Source organism: Lepidochelys kempii, chromosome 23 (genome assembly GCF_965140285.1).
Source record: "Lepidochelys kempii isolate rLepKem1 chromosome 23, rLepKem1.hap1, whole genome shotgun sequence".
Classification (NCBI taxonomy): Eukaryota; Metazoa; Chordata; order Testudines; family Cheloniidae; genus Lepidochelys; species Lepidochelys kempii.
The window spans coordinates 1,231,522-1,253,374 of NC_136402.1; the positions used below are offsets into that span (position 1 = coordinate 1,231,522).

At 57.3% G+C, this 21,853-nt stretch overlaps 2 protein-coding genes across 8 annotated transcripts in view; both read left to right on the forward strand.

Annotated features, from left to right (window-relative positions):
- Window positions 1-702: 702 nt before the first annotated feature.
- C23H19orf47 (chromosome 23 C19orf47 homolog) lies at window positions 703-16,837 on the forward strand. 3 transcript variants are annotated; one of them, XM_078850045.1, is made up of 10 exons: window positions 703-801; window positions 3,758-3,831; window positions 5,133-5,220; window positions 6,326-6,440; window positions 7,492-7,573; window positions 8,226-8,360; window positions 10,572-10,727; window positions 12,074-12,144; window positions 13,447-13,851; window positions 14,489-16,837. In XM_078850045.1, exons 2-10 carry the CDS (start codon window positions 3,813-3,815, stop codon window positions 14,504-14,506), a joined length of 1,089 nt encoding a protein of 362 aa, XP_078706171.1. In that variant the 5' UTR covers window positions 703-801; window positions 3,758-3,812; the 3' UTR covers window positions 14,507-16,837. The 3 variants fall into 3 exon arrangements, with proteins under 3 accessions (XP_078706171.1, XP_078706172.1, XP_073177960.1); XM_078850046.1 differs by having other exon boundaries at window positions 704-801; window positions 13,447-16,837; XM_073321859.1 differs by lacking the exon at window positions 703-801 and having other exon boundaries at window positions 3,739-3,831; window positions 10,572-10,718; window positions 13,447-16,837.
- AKT2 (AKT serine/threonine kinase 2) overlaps window positions 14,541-21,853 on the forward strand; it is a 37,408-nt gene continuing 30,095 nt past the window's right edge. For 2 of the 5 annotated variants that reach the window (XM_073321852.2, XM_073321853.2), the window contains exon 1: window positions 18,749-18,891. The gene's annotated coding sequence lies outside the window, so the exon portion shown is untranslated. Of the gene's footprint in view, window positions 14,611-18,748; window positions 18,892-21,736; window positions 21,838-21,853 lie in introns of those variants that run through there. The other 3 variants (XM_073321857.2, XM_078850043.1, XM_073321858.2) reach the window with 3 other exon arrangements.

The window sequence follows — 21,853 nt, forward strand, 5'->3', positions numbered from 1 at the left end:
CCAGGCGTCCGGGCCCCAGCCCCGCCCAGGGCCGGGAGGGAACCCAGGCGTCCGGGCCCCAGCCCCGCCCAGGGCCGGGAGGGAACCCAGGCGTCCGGGCCCCAGCCCCGCCCAGGGCCGGGAGGGAACCCAGGCGTCCGGGCCCCAGCCCCGCCCAGGGCCGGGAGGGAACCCAGGCGTCCGGGCCCCAGCCCCGCCCAGGGCCGGGAGGGAACCCAGGCGTCCGGGCCCCAGCCCCGCCCAGGGCCGGGAGGGAACCCAGGCGTCCGGGCCCCCACTCCTCTCCCAGGGCCGCGAGAGAACTCACGCGTCTGGGCCCCCACTCCCCGCCCAAGGCCGGGAGGGAACCCAAGCGTCCGGGCCCCCACTCCTCTCCCAGGGCCGGGAGGGAACCCAGGCGTCCGGGCCCCCACTCCTCGCCCAAGGCCGGGAGGGAACCCAGGCGTCCGGGCCCCCACTCCCCGCCCAAGGCCGGGAGGGAACCCAGGCGTCCGGGCCCCAGCCCCGCCCAGGGCCGGGAGGGAACCCAGGCGTCCGGGCCCCAGCCCCGCCCAGGGCCGGGAGGGAACCCAGGCGCCGGGCTCCGGTCGCGCAGGCGCGGGGCAGGGGTGACCGTGCGCCGCCAGGCCCAGGGGGCGGGGCCGAGGCCGAGGCCGCCCCGCGCTCTATGGTTCCCGCCGCCTAGAGGCGGCTCTGCGCGGGCCGCAGGGGAGGCCACTTCCTGTTCTCGCTGGTCGGCGCTTCCGGCTGGGCCTGGCTCCGGGCCCCGCGGAGCAGCGGAGAGGCCGGGCCGGCGCGGCGGTGAGCGGGGGGGTCTGGGGGAGAGCGGGGGGGCGGGGCCGTGGTGACGGGGGGGTCTGGGGGAGAGTTGGGGGGCAGGGGATGGGGGCGGGGCCGTGGTGACGAGGGGGCGCGGGGGGGTCTGGGGGAGAGTTGGGGGGCAGGGGATGGGGGCGGGGCAGTGGTGACGAGGGGGCGCGGGGGGGTCTGGGGGAGAGTTGGGGGGCAGGGGATGGGGCGGGGCCGTGGTGACGGGGGGGCGCGGGGGAGTCTGGGGGAGAGTTGGGGGGCAGGGGATGGGGGCGGGGCAGTGGTGACGGGGGGGCGCGGGGGAGTCTGGGGGAGAGTTGGGGGGCAGGGGATGGGGGCGGGGCAGTGGTGACGGGGGGCGCGGGGGGGTCTGGGGGAGAGCGGGGGGGCGGGGCCGTGGTGACGGGGGGGTCTGGGGGAGAGTTGGGGGGCAGGGGATGGGGGCGGGGCCGTGGTGACGAGGGGGCGCGGGGGGGTCTGGGGGAGAGTTGGGGGGCAGGGGATGGGGGCGGGGCCGTGGTGACGGGGGGGCGCGGGGGGGTCTGGGGGAGAGTTGGGGGGCAGGGGATGGGGGCGGGGCCGTGGTGACGGGGGGGTCTGGGGGAGAGTTGGGGGGCAGGGGATGGGGGCGGGGCCGTGGTGACGGGGGGGCGCGGGGGAGTCTGGGGGAGAGTTGGGGGGCAGGGGATGGGGGCGGGGCAGTGGTGACGGGGGGGCGCGGGGGAGTCTGGGGGAGAGTTGGGGGGCAGGGGATGGGGGCGGGGCAGTGGTGACGGGGGGGGCGCGGGGGAGTCTGGGGGAGAGTTGGGGGGCAGGGGATGGGGGCGGGGCAGTGGTGACGGGGGCGCGGGGGGGTCTGGGGGAGAGTTGGGGGGCAGGGGATGGGGCGGGGCAGTGGTGACGGGGGCGCGGGGGGGTCTGGGGGAGAGTTGGGGGGCAGGGGATGGGGCGGGGCCGTGGTGACGGGGGGCGCGGGGGGGTCTGGAGGAGAGTTGGGGGGCAGGGGATGGGGGCGGGGCAGTGGTGACGGGGGGCGCGGGGGGGTCTGGGGGAGAGTTGGGGGGCGGGGTCGTGGTTACGGGGGGGTCTGGGGGAGAGTTGGGGGGCAGGGGATGGGGCGGGGCCGTGGTGACGGGGGGCGCGGGGGAGTCTGGGGGAGAGTTGGGGGGCAGGGGATGGGGGCGGGACCGTGGTGACGAGGGGGAGTCTGGGGGAGAGTTGGGGGGCAGGGGATGGGGGCGGGGCAGTGGTGACGGGGGGCGCGGGGGGGTCTGGGGGAGAGTTGGGGGGCAGGGGATGGGGGCGGGGGCCATGGTGACTAGGGGGTGTCGGGGCATGGGGGGTGTCTGGGGGAGAGCGGGGGGGCGGGGCCGTGGTGACGGGGGGGTCTGGGGGAGAGTTGGGGGGCAGGGGATGGGGCGGGGCTGTGGTGACGGGGGGCGCGGGGGGGTCTGGGGGAGAGTTGGGGGGCAGGGGATGGGGCGGGGCCGTGGTGACGAGGGGGAGTCTGGGGGAGAGTTGGGGGGCAGGGGATGGGGGCGGGGCAGTGGTGACGGGGGGCGCGGGGGGGTCTGGGGGAGAGTTGGGGGGCGGGGCCGTGGTTACGGGGGGGGTCTGGGGGAGAGTTGGGGGGCAGGGGATGGGGGCGGGGCCGTGGTGACGGGGGGCGCGGGGGGGTCTGGGGGAGAGTTGGGGGGCAGGGGATGGGGGCGGGGCCGTGGTGACGAGGGGGAGTCTGGGGGAGAGTTGGGGGGCAGGGGATGGGGGCGGGGCCGTGGTGATGGGGGGCACGGGGGGGTCTGGGGGAGAGTTGGGGGGCAGGGGATGGGGGCGGGGGCCATGGTGACTAGGGGGTGTCGGGGCATGGGGGGTGTCTGAGGGAGAGTGGGGGGGCTGGGGATGGGACTGTGGGGAGTCTGGGGAACTATCGGGGAGGAATTCGCTCAGCACATGGAGGGCGAGGTGGCTACTGAGGATTTTAGGGGGGAGAAATTCCTGGGGATTTGAGAGGGGTCGTGGGGCAGGGGTCGTGGGTTCCTGATCTCCTGCATTAGACTAAGCAGTTTGTGTCCCTAGCCGGGGCGGGGGGGGCGGTTTGAACCCAGGCAGTGGCCCCACAAAACCAGCCACTCTTGCTGGTCCAGCTGGAATCATGGTGGGACCAGCCCTCCTGCCTTGAGTGCAGGGCTTTGGGCTAGCCGAGCTCTCGAGGTCCCAGCCCTGATTCCAGCCCTCAGAAAGCCTGGTGAGCAGCTGCTAGTTATTGGTTCCTGTGGCCGCGGCCCGTCCATTTTTTAACTTTCATTCGCTGGCTGAAGCATGGAAATCTCTGTCCCCTTCTCTAATAGGGAAATAGTCCCAGCCAGGCAAGCGAACATGCTCACCAAGCACCCACTCAAGTCACCGTACGCTGCCAGAGCAGCAGGCCCCGCTCTGAACCCTCTGGAAGCGCGGGTCCGAAGTAGATGTTCATTTGCTCCAGCAGTGCATGATAACAAGACCCTGGAGGGATAATGACAGAGAATCATGACCTCGAGGGGGAGACAAGCTGCAGGAGAGAAGGAAATCTTAGCAACCAGATCATGATCCTAAAAATGCTCTCAAATAATGAGCTAGGGACAGGATATACAGGAAACTGACCACCATTGTCACCATGTGCGTCTGCATGGTCTCCATGAGCTGCCACTGCCCTCTGCGGCTGCCTCTTTAAAAAGCACTGAAGTATTTGTAGCCCAGGGCAAAGGACGAGAGCCTAACGTGGTCTGTCAAAAATCCCTTCTTGTCATAAGAGCCGCCATTGTAGAACCAGACTGGGGGCGTTGTGCTTTAAACTCCTGGCCTGGGAGTGGGTAATGGGCTATTCTTGTTCCATGAATGCCAGCGATGGAATTCTGCCTGCGTCATTTGTGAAGCACAGTTGCCTTAATAATATGTTGCTTCATTGCAGGCTTTTCACCAACGTGATAGCCAGGCCCCGCCGGGGTCTTTCTGGATTTCCCACAATGGTGTCAGTTACAATGGGTAAGTCTGAAATGAGGCTATTTTGATTTTTGAAGGTATCCCCCTTCTTGTGTAAACAGAGATCTCAGTAAGACGATAGCCCTGGCGTAAAGGTGCTCAGAAGAGCAGATTTTATCGCTAACTTTTGTGGCATATTTAAATGTCAGAGGAATTCAGCGGCTGGTGCTTGAGCAGCCAGGCTGATGTGTGACAGCAGCTGTGAATGCTCGGCATGTGGTGCCAGGGATCTGTGTGCTAAACCACAGAAAAGATACTGAAGTGACATTACGATCATGACTGAAACCTCCAAAGGCCAGGAAATCCAGAGATAAAGCTCGTGACTCCACTGCCTGTTGCAGCACATAGAGCATAATGTCCTGCTGTTGTTTAGAGTCCTCTGCAATTCTGATAAACTTGAGGGTGGATTATGAAGAGTTTGTACTTTAATTCTTAGTTTTGTTTCATTCTCACTTTACTTCATGAAGCTTGAGCTTAGAATACATTCCATGCTTTCAGATTGAATGTACCAGCTGATGATGTGATGCTGCTTTAATTTAGGTTTCTCTCTCCTCTCTGTGTTTCCAAATGACTAAGAATTTGATGGATAAGGAAGCTGCAGTGAAGCATTTTCAGTAATAGCTGTGTGATGATTTGTGGCTCGTAAAGGTTTAGCCACCCACTGATTCTTTTCCTCCCCCCAGAGAAGTAACACCAACATCTTCATGAAAGAATAATGTTGAATCTACACAAAACTGGCTAGAGGGAGGGAAGGAAGGCACCTGCTTGGTACTGATTTACCCTGCTGCTGTGTGGGAGTCTCAGGACTTTCCAAGTAGCACTGTGGGGACTCAAAGGTTTGCCTGAGGGCCAGAGTAGTGACTTGCCAGGAGCCCAGGAGATGCATCTAACTGACCTACAGTGCATCAGGTTGTAGTTTCCCTGTGGGAGGCACTGCACAGCCACAACAGAGAGATGGTGCCTGCCCCAATGAGTAAACAATGGAAGTGTCAAACGAGACGACAGCCAGCCAGGGAGTATCAGGCAATGATGAGACCATGTTGGTCAGCACAATGGGCAGTGTTTTCTGATCATCCACAGGCTATCGTGTTATGGTGATTTATGATTTCTCTATTTTTTGTCTGTTTCTCTCTCCCTGTGTCTCAAGCAGTTGTCACTGCCACTGCATGTATTGGCTGGCAGGATGACTACTCTGGGGGCCTGCAGCTCTTGTCAGATCTCTGCCTGGTTCGAGGGCATCAGAGCAGACTGCTGTTAATTTAATCGCATTACTTAGGATCTGTTTTGTGTCTTGCATCTTTCAGCTACATCTGAGTGGATTCAGTTTTTTAAGGAAGCTGGGATTCCTCCAGGCCCTGCTGTCAACTATGCGGTTATGTTTGTGGATAACAGGTGAGGCTTCAGCGAGACACAGGCAACCATTTTCCATCACTTAAAATAAAATAGTGGACATGAACATCCTGAACTGAACATGCTTCACAGTGTCAGCGGCAGACTTATTTCTTCATTAGCCCAGGCTAAAGGAAAGGGATACATGCTAAACTTCGGGCGCTCTCTGTGCTTACGGCAGCTCACGTCCCTGCTCCCTGCCTCAGCGGGTGAGAAGACATGCTGCTTTTAGAATACCTTGCAGGTGTAAATAGCCCTGTGTATGTTAAGTATTAATTGTCTCAGGGTGAGTTAAACGTCTCTTGAGTTGAATAGGGACTTCCTTTCTGGGTGGGAGGGACAAGTTTGCCACTAAAGAATCTCTTGGGTAATTAATTGTTGGAGGATAATTAGCATTGGAACATCTTCCCCAGGGGTGTGGGGGATTCTCCATCACTGCCAGTTTAAATCAGGATTGGATGTTTTTCTAAACATGCGCGGCAGGTCTCTGGCCTGTGCTCTACAGGGGGTCAGACTAGTGTTCACAGTGGTCCCTTCTGGCCTTGGAATCTTGCTCCTAGCCGTTCTAGTCCCCATCGTTCTGTGCGGAGTCCTGGGCTCCACACCCTGCAGCCCCAGTGAGGATGCTGCTCACATTGCACCAGTATTCTTTTGCTGGGAGGAATGGACATAGCTCTTCGCTCCAGCCTTTCAGCAGCGCTCCTTGGTCCCCCAGCAGGGGTGACACATGAGACTTCTGTCAGATGATCTGACCCTGAGCTTCCCAGCACTTGTGGGCATGTAGATCCTATGATATATTTTGCAGGAGAAAGAAAGGGTATTAGCCCTGGTGTCCTAGCCAAATTCCAGTCTGCTTAATTAGTTACATTAATATTAATCGGATACCTGATTCTCTTTCCCTTCCAGCATTGTGAAGCCTAGCTGCGTTCTGTTACCAGCTGCTGCCCTCCATCGCAGAGCTGAGATATGATCTTTTTGTACTTTAATTATCTTGCATGGGGTTCATGAGGGTCAGTTAACTTGTAAACACTTCGAGATCCTCCAGTGTAGGGTGTGGAAAGTCTTTACCCATTGATGAAGTATTTGCTCCATGCTTTGTTCTCTACAGAATCCAGAAGAACATGCTGCTGGACCTGAACAAGGAGATCATGAATGAGCTAGGGATCACGGTGGTGGGGGATATTATCGCTATCCTCAAGCACGCTAAAGTTGTTTACAGACAGGTAATCTGTCTGTCGGTGGGTTGGTTTGCACTGGTCACACCAGTTGGTTGGTTTGCACTCTTCCTCATCAGTGTGAGCTCAAGTAGGCTTTTCTGTTTGGACAGCCGGAGCTTGGTGCCAGGCTTTTGAACCACAGGGTGTAAAATAGTCTAGGAATCAAATTTTCTAAACTTCAGTGACTTCTGCCCTTTGGGAATGCCTCTGGATTTCCCCAGAAGCAAGGCTCACATTGGAAAGTGAGGATAATTAACCATCGGGACAGCTTTCCAAAGGGTGTGGTGGAGTCTCCAGGATTTGGAGACTTCAGCTCAAGGCTGGATTCTTCTTTCTTTCAATTGCCAGCTACTGGGCTGGATCCAGGACTCACTGGGGTAAACCCTCTGGCCTGTGTTGTGCAGGAGGCCAGACTGGATGATAGTGGTCTGTTCTGGCCTTAATAGTTATGAATTTTAAAGATGTGGCAGCCCATGAAACCCTTCCTAGTGTTCTAACGCATTCCCATAGCACCTTCCGTTTAAAGCTCTCCGCCTGCTCTGAACCCACACAGCCAGGCTGGACAACAGTCCAGTGGCGTAGGAGGGGAGCCTATGCCCCCGTTTTGTGTATGGAGTAAAGCGAGGCAGCGACGTAAGGCTGCATGACTGGGGTCACATAGCAAGTTACTGGCAGAGTTTGGAATAGAACCCAGGAGTTCTGACTCTGGCCCCTTTCTCTGAGCACTAGACAGTGCTCACTTCCCGATGAATGCTGAACTTGAGAGGTGAGGGGAAAGTGCTAGACATAAGCTCATTCCTATGCCAAACCCTGGGCAGAGAGCGGCTCTTACGCTGTATTGGCCTGTTTGGAGCCTTCCGGCCCATCTGAGGGAGCCGGGTGTCCATGCTGCTTCAGCCCTAAGAACCATCCCGAGGGGAGTCCGAGAGCCATGCGGGTGTTTGCTCTGCTTGAACGGAGCCTTCATATTGCATTGGGACTTTGCCTCCACGCTGTCAGGGAGAGCAAGGGTGACGGGAAATCCTGTCGAATGGGAAATCGCCTTGGTCTCTTTTAGGAGATGTGCAAGGCAGCTACTGAATCGGTGTCCTCCAACCAGCCAAGTGCGCAGTCCGAGCGCCGCAGGAGCACCACCAGCGGTACGTACAGGCCCGCGGGACCGACCCTGGGCTTCGGCACGTGCCGTAAATCGGGTCTCTCCTTCCCCCTCCTAAGCTCCGGTGTTCCGCCTCGCGTCTCCTCCGAAAGGGAGTCTCACACCTAATCTACATATGCTGGAGCATGTGGCAGCTGTCTTCATCTTCAGTACTGATCTGTAGCCCATGGAGACCTCAGGTCCCAGCAGAAGATGCGCTGGCTTGATTCTGTCTGTCTGGTGATTCCCACTAGGCCTGATGTTGCCTATGGGCTGCTCTTCTGTATTCAAAGGAGGGTGCCATTGTCTGGGCCACGCTTTGGCCACTCTCAGCTTAGTGGCTTTTAGCTTCCCAGGACGCAGTCTCTTGTCTTTATGAATATGGTACTAGAATTGCTTGGGAAATGACTTCGTTGCTGGCTCTCCTGCTTTCCTGGGGTGTAGGCAGCAATTGTAATACCCGTCGTCCTCTGCACCACTCCGTTGTTTAACGGGGCAGGGCTAGCACACAGGGATGCTTTTTCCTTCTCAGCCTGACCAAGCCCCTGGGGGTTGGGAGCTAGGGAGCAGAACAGGAGCCCCGCTCCGTCATGTACGCTAGGAATACGTCACCGGTGCCTGATGTAGCTCTGTCACCAGCTATTCTTGCCTTCCAGCTGCCACCCGTATGATCGCTAACAGTTTAAGCCGAGATTCGCCACCTGCTACCCCTGTCCGTAGACCCGACACCAGTACGTCCAAAATCTCTGTTACTGTGTCCAACAAAATGGCTGTGAAGAACGCAAAAGCAGGTATGAGGGAAACCTCTGAAATGCAGCATTGGGAGCTCTTTTTTTCTCTCATTATTCTAAAGTGTTAGGTACTGTTGCTGTGAGCTACTTACCCGCTGCTGTGCTCCACCCCAGAGCTGGTTGCGTTTCAGTGGTGAGCGTGGTGATTTCTGCCTGGTTGTGTGATTACTGATTATGTTTTGTGATATGGGCCTGTAAGGTGCTGTGTAAATGTAAATTACCGTTCTAAATAATTGGAGGGGGGGGGGTCTCAAAATTGCTATTATATCCATAACCTCCCACTTCCAGGTCACCAGTTCAGATCCAGCCTAGTCTAGAGGTGCTGCCATCTAGTCGCTGTTGGTGGTGGTCATGGTTCAGGAATTTCTGCCCCTCTGTCCCCTCTTGTGGTCTTGTCCAAGTGCACCTGTTCCCTCAGGATTCTCCCGCTCTCAGACTGGGATACGAGGCTATGGCACTGTGCTTATGCCCAGCAGGTGCTACTGACCTCAGAAGCCACAGGTCTGTTCCTCTGGGGCTTGTGACCAGCACTGGACACAGTGACCCCAACCAGCCCTCTTAAAACAGAGCTTTGTTTAATCTCAGCAGGAGGAACCCGGCCTAACAAGAGAATAGAGCTTAAAACAGAAAAAAGCCCACATGGGTGTTTACCTGCCTAGAGGCTCGTCTTCCTTTGGCAGAGACCCTAGCAGACTCAGCTTCCTCATCACCCTCAGCCTCAGGAAGTCGGGGGGCAGTTTCTCCCCGTTAACTGTCTATCCAAACCAATCTCTCTCCCCTCCACGGAGCATGTTTCTTTAAATCCACCTCAGGCTTTTGAGCTCTTCCCCATTCCTGAACTCTGTGTGTCCCAGTTCTGGGAAAGCTGGGTTTGGCGACAGCATATCACAGTTAATTGTCTGGGGTGTTTGCTATGGGGCTCCTATCTGGGCTGTTGTCTGTTTTCCTAGGTAGTTTCCTGTCCCCCTGGTTACTGAATTAATGCAGTGTGTGCATAACAGTAAACATTTCTGCAATACTCAGACAAACATATAGAGCATATAAAATTCATAGATCGTTACAGGCAACTCCAAATCTATCAATGGGGGTCTCAGTCCAGGTCCCAGAGGACAGATATTCCCTTCGCTGAAATCCACCCCCACAACTAACAACAATAAGTGGTTGTCAATATTCCCAGCAGGGGAGCCAAGGGCTGCATGATCAGCAGAGAGCGAGCTCTCCTGGGGGATGCGGGGGCTCCCTCCAGGGCTACCCCCTGTATGTACTTTGTTGGATAGAGGATGTCAGTCCCACGGCTGGCAGGCCTGCTAATGCTAAAGTCCTACTCAAATGGCAGCTGGTCACAGGTGATCTGCACTGCACGGGGACTTTGGGGGAATATTTCTGCCAGTTCTGATCCAAAGTCCAGCACTGAAATGTACTTAGCAACTCTGGTTTTGTAGTTGCCTCATTATTAGCTGGGTCCTGTATGAAAGGAATATGGTGGAAAAACAGGGCCACAGAAATAAACCCAACCGTGTTCTTAAATCACTGCATAAAGGCCTCTGGGCAGAAGTGGTGACCAGGGAACCTTCTGGGTCATGTAATGATCTCCCAAAAGCTCTTTGGATGGAACAGGGAGCTCAGACTAGTTCGTGGGAAGACCGGCTGGAACAGAGCAAATGGCCTCACGGATAGCTGAATTGGCACACCCAGAGCAGCTGGCAGCCCTGCCCCAGTTCTGGGGATGAAGCAGTGGAGGGAGCTTTGGAGTGAGGTCTCCTTGTGGAGACTTCAGTTAGTTCTACCAGATCCACTCCTGAGCAGTGCGGTGTGGTCACCAGTGACGCTACAGCCCAGGAGAGGAACCAAGTGCAGCATGGGATGCAGTGTCCGTAGTGTTCTTTGATGGGTCTCTTTCTCTTTCCCCAAACTGTTCATCTGCAGTGGATCTGCCAGTCACTGAGGCCAAGCAGCTGCCTTCTCTGCAGGCCTTCTGGAGAGCAGAGAGTGCATCACAGCTGCTCTAGGGTACTCAACTCTGGCCACAAAGTGTGACTGGTGGGGCTGCAGAGCTGTCTGCCTTAATCCGTCCCTAAATATTGACTCCTCTGCCCCGAGCCTCTGGAAGCAAAACGCTTTATCCAGCAGGGTCCCCGGAGTGCGGGAGCTGATGGGGTAAAGCTGGAGTTAGCAGAGTCTGATCTCTTCTCCCCTTTGGCTTTTCCCCAGCTTTATGCGATCCAGCGGACGAGAGCCTGGTGGGCCCGGTGAAGCGACGACGAGTTACAGCGGAGATGGAAGGGAAGTACATCATCAACATGCCAAAAGGTACCACGCCCAGGACTAAGAAAATCCTGGAACAGCAGGCAGCAAAAGGTACCACTGGTATGTTCTTAGCCCCTTGGCAAAGTGTGTGTCTGTGCCTTCCCCAGATCCATTTGGCACATGGACGAACCCCGCATCAAGAGAGACCAGGTGGAGGAGCTCATATCTTTTATTGGACCAACTTCTGGTGGTGAGAGAGACCAGCTTTCCAGTCACACAGAGCCCTCCATCAGGGCTGGGAAGGAACTCCCAGCAAAGTGCAAGGCGGAACAGAGTTTAGCACAGTCAGTCTTACGATCTGTGCTAGCGACTTATGCTAAACAATCTGTTCCACCCTGTAGTTAGTTGTGACGCTCCAGGTACGCTTCCCAGCCCTGAAGAAGAGCTCTGTGCTTGTCTCTCACCAGCAGAAGTTGGTCCAGCAAAAGCTATTACCTCACTCCCCTTGTCTCTGCTGTCTGACATGGGTACAGCTGCACTGCCTGCCCCCTGATGTCTTACAGTGAATGTGGCTGCTGGTGATTAGCAGAGACCTAGTACTTAAGACACGCTTGTAAAATAGAAGGTGAACGGTACTTCCACGCCCGCTCAACGAGGTCGTGTGACGGGGAAGGGGGGCGAGCCACGTCGAACCAGCCCTGTGAGACTGACAAACTAGGGGTCACACACATGAGGCCTGATCTAGACATGGAGTTGGTACTAGTGGGTGTGATATCATTAACAGTGTGGTTATACTGGTACAGCCCCTAGTGTGGAAGCATTTATGGGTACCGAGGTGCCTTGTACTGGCACAGCTTATTCCTCTCCCCATGTGGAAATAGCTGTACTGGGGTAAAGCATCTGGGCACTGCGTCCACATGAGGGGTTGTGGACATTCAGTTAGGCTGCTATAGTTGAAGGGGGACAACTTTTTAGCCTAGACAAGGCCTTCGTGTATGTGGGACTTTCAAGGGAGGCCTGAAAGCCAAGGTCCTGTTGAGAGTCATGCGGAGAGCCCGAGAGCACCTGGCTGGTTTCTGTGAGAGTCCTGGCCAAGTGCTCCTTTCCCGCAATGTCGAGCAGCATGTTGTACCCTGGCCGCTGTGCTCCACTCCAGAGGTGGCTGCATGTTAGGAGTGCTGTGCGCACACGAAGTCTTTGCAGCTCTTTGTGAGCCTTTGGAAGGAAGAGTGGGAGAGGCATGTCAAATATTCTCCTTCGGATGTCGGTGTGGGTACCGTCTGCAGTGGGGTTTGCAGCATTTGCTGCCAACGGGCCGGGGGGCGTATTTATAGAGGCAAGGTGGCCATTTCCTGCTGAACTTGGCTCACATCTGATGTGATGCCCCTTGTGGGTTTCCTAAAACCTTCCCCAGTTTCCTTCTTGTGGAAGCCTGAAAGCCCTTCTCTCATCTTTGCTGCTGCCAGGTGTGCCCAGGACATCTGTGTTTGACCGGCTGGGAGCTGAGATGAAGGCAGACACAACCACTGGGAATAAGGTGAGAGGGAAGGGTGTTTCCATGGTGGTGGAACCTGACTAGCTTGTGAGAGAGCACAGGGGCTGCGAGCGCCCTGCGTCCTGGCCAGAAGTCCCTTGCTGTGCTCTGTGTTCCATTGAAATCCAGGGCATGGCTCACCGTGAGGGTGGGACAGTCTGGCTCCTGGTGTCATAACCAGGCGTGTATGCTTTGCACGCACAGGGCAGAAATGCTGTTGGTGGGGGGGTCTCGGAGCTCCTTCTCCTCCAGCTCGGTGTTACCGCTCTGTGGCCCATCGCTGGTGTACTTGGGCTCCCAACCTGAGCGTTCCTGTTCTCACAGCCGCCTTCATTGCCTTCACGTCGATTCATTCAGGATCCGCAGCCACAGTTGAAAGGCTGAGAAGGGGTCAGGTCATTTCTGCTACAGCTGGCGTTCGTTAAATCAGAGAGAGCAAACCCTCCGCTCCCTGGCCGTTTGCGGCCTCTGTGAAAAGATTCAGGTCTGGGATCCATTCCTAGTGGACAGGTGCTCGTGTCACAGAAATAACCACGATACTTAGCGGCCTTGTTGGCCGCCTTAACCAAGAGAGGGTGTTAAATGATCCACGGAAACGAAGGTCCCCTCTGGGCCATGGTGTGCATGTCGGGGGAGGGGGGAAGCACGTGCCCTGATGCTTCTCTGCCTGTTCTGGAGGTGAAGGACTTGGGTCTCTATGGTTGACACGTAACACCTGTCACTGTTAGCACATTCACATCAAAACCTGAGGCGCACCTGAAACAGAGAGGTGGTGCTGGACTGGGATTGAGGAATCCTGCGATCTGTTCCCAGCTCTGCCACCAACCTCTGGGTGACCTTGGGCTAGTCATGCCCCCCTGTTCCTCAGTTTCCCCAGCTCTGCTATGGGCTAGATACTGATCTCGTGTTGAGATCTAGAGACAGAAATTTCTACCTCAGAGCAAGGTGGTCGTGTGATTATTAACCCTCCAGAATTGTATGGCTCTCTCCAATGAACATGAAGTGGAAGAATATTTTACCGACCATGCTCCGTTTTAGGAGAAGAATAATCCCTTGCTCTGATCTAGCACTTTTTGTCAGTGCATCTTGGAGCACATTGCAAAAGAGGGCTATATAATTTCTCCCATTTGGGGAAACTGAGGCATGGTGCGGAAAGGGGACTTTCCCCAGGTCACCCAGCAGGCAGATAGCGGAGCTGGGAACAGAACCTGTGTCCCAGTCCAGTTCTCAGTCCACTAGGCCAAACTGCCTTCCCATTTTTATTCCTTTTGCGCATGTGTGACTAATGCCTGGGATGCATTGCAGCCTACAGGGGTCTTCAGCCGACTGGGGGACACACTGGAGGCAGAGGAGGATAAAGTCACAGAGAGCGACGATGACTGCTCCGTCCTGCAGTATGCTGGGGTCCTGAAGAAGCTCTCCAAGCCTTTACGCAAGGAAAGTGCCAAACCAGGAGTAACCATCAAAGCAAAAGCCACGAGCTCGGAGGCAAAACCAGCTGTGACGACCATTCGGCGACTTGGCAACAAGAGCACTAGCCTGGCGGCGAAGGAAAAGAAGCCGGAATCAGCGTCCAAAGTCAGTGTCGTACAGAGACTGGGCAAGCCCGCCCTGCCCACTGAGGCCCAGGACAGCAGCGTCACCAGCACGAAGAACAAAGCTGAGCCGCAATTCAGGGTCACTCTAAAGAGGACTTTGGGTAGTGCTAAGGTAAGCAGCACCAGTGAAATCTATAGCGCTCAGATGGACAATACAGGGACTGTTAGTGTCTTTAAAAGACTGGGCAAGAAGGCAAACTGACCCGTGAAAAGCGCCTGGAAGGTTTGGTTCTGTGGCCGCTAGCGTCCGAACCACTTTGTCCTTCGTCTGCATTGTTACCACTCTCTTGACGTGCGTGAAACCCTCTGTGGGGGATTCCCCGAGACCCGTCTCTGTCTCCTTCGGCAGGATCGGGGCGCCTGGCCCACACCCAACTTGGCTTGAGTGGAGTGTGCGTTTGCTCTGATCCTGGCTCATTCCTTACCATTAAACTCAAAGGGTGCGAGCTGCTGTGTGAAATGAGTTGGGATTCTTGCATGGTGGGTGCCTACGTCAAAACAGAACCATCACAATTGGTGTCAGTTGTGAGCCCCCTTGTCTGGAGGCCTCAGCAGAGACGACCAGGCGAGAATGGGCCATGGAGACTACGCCCCTACTCCCTCAGTGGGTCTGCGGCACGGCGGAAGCCTGGGCTCTGGATAACGGAGGGTTTTCTTCTCCCAGGCTGTTGTCCGAGCACCTTTCACCAGCGCTAAAGTTCACTGAAAGCTTTTTTCTATTCTTTTTTTCTATCTTTTTCCCTCTGCAGGTTCTTGCCTGTATCTAGGAAGTAGCATCTCGAGGTCTCCGTACAGAGATAATATGGAGTGGGGACACTGTGCTGGAACTCTTGAGTCTAAGAGGGTTTCCTAGCAACCTATAAAACCAAACGTAAGGGCTCCAGGACACTGCGCAGACGTTTGTTTGAATGTTGTCAGTCCAAGAGTATTAATCTAAGAACCACGGGAGATGTCTCTTCTCCTTCCGTCCTCACGCCTGCTCTTGTGCGAACATTTCTTAGTACCTTTGCTAGCTTCGCTGCACCTGCCTCTTCCCAGTACAGCCTTGCACTTGTGTTCCAGGCATGGGTTTCCACCCGGCTCTGTGCAGACATTGCACTCTGAGAGGTGTGGCATGGGTTCTAACAGGTCCGTGGGCAGCTCCAGTGTCTGCCAGGAGCATGCTACGCGTATGCGTGGCCTGGATGTGTTTGGTCAGTTCAAGAAATAATATTTTGTTTGCGGGGGAGGGGGAGAGAGTTTGTTCAGACTTCAGTGGCCAGTTGCCCTAAACTGTAAAGGCTGTCCAATTCTGCACAGGGCCAGCTTTCTCTTCGGATTTCCCAGGTCAGATCGATCGGCCTCATCCCCAGAGGCTAGATACTGGCGTTGCTTTCCCGGAGGCAGCAGAGCTGCCCTCTCCTGAAGGGATTTCAGCACCCTCGTGCTGAGTGGCTTGGTTTTGAGTAGGCCGGAGACTCAGCAGTGAAGTAATTTTGCACATGTGCAAATACAAAGGCAGATGTCTGGCTTTGGTTACGTCTCAGCTTCTCTGTCCCCAGGGAAGGCAACAGGCCTTGCTCCCCTTCCTAAAAGGCAGGACTCCTGTACATTATTTTCTGTAGGGAGACTAGACGGTTATGCTGCTGTGTCCAGCCTGGGACAGGAGCCAGGGTCGCTACCATGCTGTGTGGTGGACCCCACGCAAAGCCCCATTCCGAGTGGACACGTGCCTGTATCGAAGAGCCACGGGTGCAGTTGGTGCTGTCACTCCTGGGGGAAAGGCCGAGGACCGAGTCCTCTCTCCCATCTCGGTCAGAACGTAGCATATGACGGGCAGCTTGTCCTGTTCCGTGAAGAGAGGGTAGTCACAGGGCTGTGGGCCAGCTAGTTCCAATGGCAGTTTGTGCTCCCCTCTTCCCCTCCCTAAAGGGGGTTACTCCTCCCTAGTAGGTACTGGGGGAGCGGGGAAGAGGTTAATGCCCGTCAGGCTAGCTGGGCAGCTGTCTGGAGTTCACAGACAAAGCTTGGCAGTGTCCCGAGAGAGGTTCCCTGGCTCTGTACCTGCTGGAACACCAGACTACGGTGGTCACATGCAGCCCACAGACCTGGAGCATGGCGTGCAGCCGCACCCTCCCTTGGTGAGTGCTGCAGGATATTCGGGTAAAGAGCACTAGGTTAGCGCTAAGTGAGTTATCTTACTAAAGAGAGTGTAACCTGCCAGATAGGCCCCAGCTGGCAACGCTCCATCTTGGCATAGCCGGATATGCTGGGAGCATCTGTGGGACATGGCGCCGGAGCAAAGATGAGTGGCTGCCGTTGGCTTCCTTACCAACTGATTAAGTGTGGTTGTCACTGTAGACCACCTCTGCCCTAACACCAATGCTGCGTTAGCCTGCCATGTCGTCGTGCGGTGTCAGGTCTCTCTCTGTTGATACTGCAGCTGAGGCGCTGGACTGAAGGACTGACTGTTAATCCAAACAACGATTCCTCCGTCTTTTATCTACTGTTCTTTATTAAGCCAAACAGGCGGTTTAATGTCTCTGGATATAGGCCTCCTCCTGAAGGAGATCCTGTCGCCTTTTTTGCTGTGGGTTTACTGCATCCCTTTAGCTTTTCTATTTTATAATCTGGTTTTCAGTGGTTGCCTGTATTGGTCTTCCTGTTTGTTCTGAAGTGCTAACTTTTCTTGTGAAACGCCCACTTTGCAGGCTCCTTAGGCTTTATAACGGGGTTAAAACAGGAGTGTTCAGCTGTGCGATGGAGATGAGGAGGAGAATCTTTGCTGCAGGGTGTTTCTGAAGGGAGGGGATGGGGTTATTGGATCCAAGAAAGGGAAGTTTGGTTTTTTTCCCCCCCAAAGACAAAATAGGAAAGATGGCATAACCCATTACTGAGCATTTTCGTTGTGCCTGCAAAAGGAGGGGTAAGTGTTCTGAATGTTTTTACACTGTTGGAGGCAAAACACTTTTTTTAAGGAGGAGAATGAAATCTGCACCCAGGCTACATTGTGTAGTCAGCGGCCAGGAGGCAGTAGAGATTTGTGTAATGCACTCAAGGCACGTGCCAGGATTCTTCAAGGATTCAACGTGCTGTTGCAATAAAGCATAAAAAAGACATACTCCTCTCATCCCTCCTTGGGCTTTAATGGATCTCTGCTGCTCAGAAATCCCTTTGGTTGCTTTTAAAGCAGAAGTCATGGTCTGGGGTGGCCTTGCAGATAGGGATAGTGCTATCGACTTACTGAGCACCTTCAGAGCCTCCGTGTGAAAAGGGCTGCACAATGGTGGACGTTATCCCCCTCTTGCAGATAAACTGCTAGTCAGAGTGCAGCGGTGGCCTGCCCAAGGAAGGGTCATGGCAAATCCGGGGGCAAGGACCCGGAGTCCTCGTCCCAGTTTGAGATGTCCGACTCTGGCTCCTAGAGACTAAACCACCCCCTTCTGCCCAGGGTGCTCAAAGCGTTTTACCCCTAGCAGTTTTGAAGGGAGTTTGTGCTTGTATTGAATATCTGCGGTAGCAGGTACCCCGTTTTTCCATTGACTCTGTTCCCTGGGGCAAAACTACCACGGTGCTGCCCAACAGCGTCTGTGAGACACTGTTGTTTTGCTAGTCTCTCCTCTGTTGCCTGGCAAAAGAAAATCCGAGGGTTTTAATTAACACTTGTCTTCCTGCTCCTGCTCTTCACCAGATCCCAGGGCCAGAAGGGAGCTTTCTGATCGGCTAGTCTGACCTGTCTAACCCACCTGCCCTCACTGCTGTTGCTTCATCCTTCCCGCCCTGTGCTTCCTTCGCTCAGCAAGCTCTTTACTGAGGATGCTGCTGAGTTCTGCCCCCCTCTTTCCCCCCGTGGGGATACTGCCATCTCTGCTTCCTGTGCCAAGGGGTAGCGTAGCAGCGCTGGTAAGCAGCTGCTGTGTTCCCCCCTGCCCTGGGGTGGGGGTGAGGAGGGGATGTATGGAATATATACACTGTAAAGTGTGTAGGATGCAACCCAAGAATTGTGATGTGTGTTGCAAATACACTCTAGCAAACGCTCCTAGGCTGGACCCCTAGGCTGATTTCACTGCTAAATCCGCTTTCTAGGTGTCTGCACAGCCAGGGGAGGTTAGCACACCCCCAGGAGTCCTGCAGGCACCAGGCTGAGCTGGGCTCAGCCCTGCTGCAGGGTGGATGTGTGTCTGAGGGCGTGGGGCTAGTGCCTGGTGGGGGCTAGGCTGTGGGGTTCTCCTGGGGAGGGGGTGGATGGAGATCAGGCCCTGCCCTGCCCCCCCCCCCCAGGACTCAGGGTTCTGCTGGCAGCTGGGGGGGTGGGGGGGATCAGGCCCTGCCCCCCCCAGGACTCAGGGTTCTGCTGGGGGGGGGGATCAGGCCCTGCCCCCCCCCAGGACTCAGGGTTCTGCTGGCAGCTGGGGGGGTGGGGGGGATCAGGCCCTGCCCCCCCCAGGACTCAGGGTTCTGCTGGGGGGGGGATCAGGCCCTGCCCCCCCCCAGGACTCAGGGTTCTGCTGGGGGGGGGATCAGGCCCTGCCCCCCCCCCAGGACTCAGGGTTCTGCTGGCAGCTGGGGGGGTGGGGGGGATCAGGCCCTGCCCCCCCCAGGACTCAGGGTTCTGCTGGGGGGGGGATCAGGCCCTGCCCCCCCCCCAGGACTCAGGGTTCTGCTGGCAGCTGGGGGGGGGATCAGCCCCCCCCCCGGACCCCGGGGTTCCTGTTTCTACCCTAAGCCTAACCCCGCACTGTTTGCGTCTCCAAAATCAATTATGCTCTATGGAAATCTATGCAAATCTATGCAGCGGCCAGAGGGCGGGGCTCTCAGGGCGCCCCGCCCACCAGCGGTTGCAAAGCGCTGCCAGCGTGCGGACGTGGTAGACTGAGAGGCGGGGGGCATGCGCACTGGGCTCCAGTGCGGCGCAGGCGCAGTCAGGCGCCGCCTGCCGATGCCGCTTGGCCGCATGCGCAGCGCGCCCTGTCCCGCCGTTTCTGCGCAGTGCGGCCCCTGGGCGGGCCCCGTCCCGACCCCCGCTTCCGGTGTATTGGAACCCGGGGGGCGGGGTTTCCGGGAGCGCGGGTGCTGCGGGGCCTGACGCGGCGGTGGAGCTGGGCCCCGCGGGGAGGGAGGCGGCACCGGGATGAGCAGCAGCCGCCGAGGGAGCGCGGGGCGCCCGTGACAGGTGGGGAGGCGGCCCCCCCCCGAGCGATCCCCCGCGATGGTACCGCCCGGGCCCCCAGCTTGCCCCCCCCCCGCGATGGTACCGTCCGGGCCCCCCTGCCCGCACCCGCGCGATAGTACCGCCCGGGCCCCCCGCCTTCCTTCCCCCGCCACGGTTCCGCCCGGGCCTCCTCCCGCGATGGTACCGCCCTGGCCCCCCCGCCCCCCCGTGGTACTGCCCAAGCCCCCTGCCGGCTCTCCGCCACGGTACCGCCTTGGCGCCCCCTCCCCGCGATGGAACCGCCCTGGCCCCCCCGCCCCCCCGTGGTACTGCCCAAGCCCCTTGCCGGCTCTCCGCCACGGTACCGCCTTGGCGCCCCCTCCCCGCGATGGTACCGCCCGGGCCCCTGTCCTCACCCCCCCCCCGCCATGGTACCTGCAGGGAGCCCCCCCCGTTCCCCTTCTCCCTGATGGAACCGGCCCGAACCCCCGGGCCGGGCGGGGGGGGCTCTCCCCGGGGGCGTGGGGGGGCCCGGCCTGGGGGGGGGGTCTGTCCCCAGGGGGGCCCGGCCTGGGGGGGGGGTCTGTCCCCAGGGGGACGAGCTGGGGGGGGCCCGGGCTGGGGGGGGGGGTCTGTCCCCAGGGGGGCCTGGGCTGGGTCTATCCCCAGGGGGGCCTGGGCTGGGGGGGGTCTGTCCCCAGGGGGACGGGCTGGGAGGGGGTCTGTCCCCAGGGGGGCCTGGGCTGGGTCTATCCCCAGGGGGGCCTGGGCTGGGGGGGGTCTGTCCCCAGGGGGACGGGCTGGGAGGGGGTCTGTCCCCAGGGGGACCGGCTGGGAGGGGGGCCCGGGCTGGGGGGGGTCTGTCCCCAGGGGGGCCTGGGCTGGGGGGGGTCTGTCCCCATGGGGACGAGCTGGGGGGGGTCTGTCCCCATGGGGACGGGCTGGGGGGGGCCCGGGCTGGGGGGGGTCTGTCCCCGGGGGGCCCAGGCTGGGATGGGGGGCCCGGGCTGGGGGGGTCTGTCCCCAGGGGGATGGGCTGGAGGGGGGGGTCTGTCCCCGGGGGGCCCGGGCTGGGGGGGAGTCTGTCCCCGGGGGTACCGGCTGGGAGGTGGGCCTGGGCTGGGGGGCGGTCTCCCTTGAAAGTTCAGCAGGGACCCTGGCTTGGGGTTTCTCTCTCCAGGGGGAGGAACTGGGGGAGGCAGCTCTGGAAGGTGATTCTGCTCTCCGGCCACCCGCCCCCCTGCGCCGTCACCCTTCTCCAGCGCAAGCTTCTGCCTGTCCGGCTGCTCTCGGTGGCACCTTCCTATTCAAAGGCCACCGGGCACCCCTTCCTCTTGTGCGGCTCCACGCCCTGCTAGGTTCGGGGCTGGAGTGTCTGTGACACCGGTACCCTCCTGCCCCAGTCCCAGGCACCTGCCTCCCCTGATCGCCTTTGAAAATCTCAGTGGTTGGTACAAAGTGTGGGGGCCCTGGGGAAGGGCATATCCTGTTAGGAATGTGTGTTACGAACCTGTCCTTAGCGCTTTCACCCTTGTGCTTTACGGGACAATGCTGAGACCCAAAACGGTGTCGTCTCCTCCTGGAGAATCCCTGTGTAACTTGTGCCTCCAAAACACCGAGAATGTCTTGCTGTTTGTCACTAAGACTTCTTTGAAAGCATCTGCTCCTTGCCATTTTATCCACAGGACAGGATGTAGGACGTCGTAGAGATGCAAATCTTTGAAACTAGTGTTTGGCTTCTGTTTTTCATTGCCACTTGGAAACCATAAACACTTAAAAATACACCCAAACTGTGCAAGTTGTAGGGCTGTATTTTTATCTCTGCATGCCAGTGACAGGGCTGAAAACCACTTGCTCTTCACTCTTGTGGATTCTTACTTGTCATCAGAATCCCTCGATAGCAGTATGGTTTGCTGTCAATATGGGAAAGCTGGGTAATAAACAAGGCAATATACTAAAAATAACTCAGAATAGCATTCGGGGCTTTGAAAACAGGTTTGTCTGCTTGCTTGCTGGTAAGTTAGAATTGGCAAGTGGGCAGTTGATGTTCTCCTTGTTGTTTCCATCTTCCGTTGTGCTTTGGGCAGCAGGTGCAATCTTGCTCTGCGTTGTACATAAGGTTGTATTAGAAATCCCAGCTTGTGTTGGCATTGAAAAATATAGAAAAGCAGATTTCCATAGGCCTTAAAATACAAGGGAGGTTAAGTTAATACTGAGCTTTTAATCTTAGCTTCCTGGAACTCGATTGCTTGGATTTCCCACTCTAGAAATGTTTTAATGCTATCACTTTTGTAGGCAATATGATTTGATTATAGTTGAGGTCAGAGCTCCATCCTGCTGGACAGACCCTGCCTCAAACAGCGGAGATGCTAAGACAAGATAGACCCAGGGTGCAAGTGGCGGCTGAGGCCCAGAATGGCGAAATAACTTCTCAGCTGAAGTTGCAGCAGGGCAGTGGCAGATCTGGGAACGGGAGCAAGGTTCTCTGACTGCTGGTCCAGCGCCGCCACCAATGGACTGCACTGCCTCAAAGATTAACTGTGTCCATCTGTCTGCTCTAAGGCAATGACTTCAGTGGGACGCTTTTGAGCAAAACGCTCTTTTGTCAGTGTTTGCAGGGTGGTTAAAAACACCGCTCTCCAGATAATTATCCAGCCTTCGGCTTTGCTGGCTGGAGTTGTAAGGGGGTAAGGAGGTGCAGTGCAATCTTGCAGAGAAGAGTAGAGGCGAATTTCAGGTGAAGGGGCTGTTCGTGTGGGGAAGAGGCTCTCCTTTGCCAGATGCAGTGTCTGCCCCAAACTTAGTCAAGGCTCAGTTGTAAGCAATTACGGTTGTTTGCTTTTCATTCAAGACTGTCCCCTTCCAGTAGGAGCTGAGCATGTAACCAGAGCTGGCCTGGTGAGAAACGGGCAATCAGGGCTTCCTGACGGAATGTACGAGGGGATTCTCAGTTTTCCACTGGAACAGGTAAAACTGTTGAAAT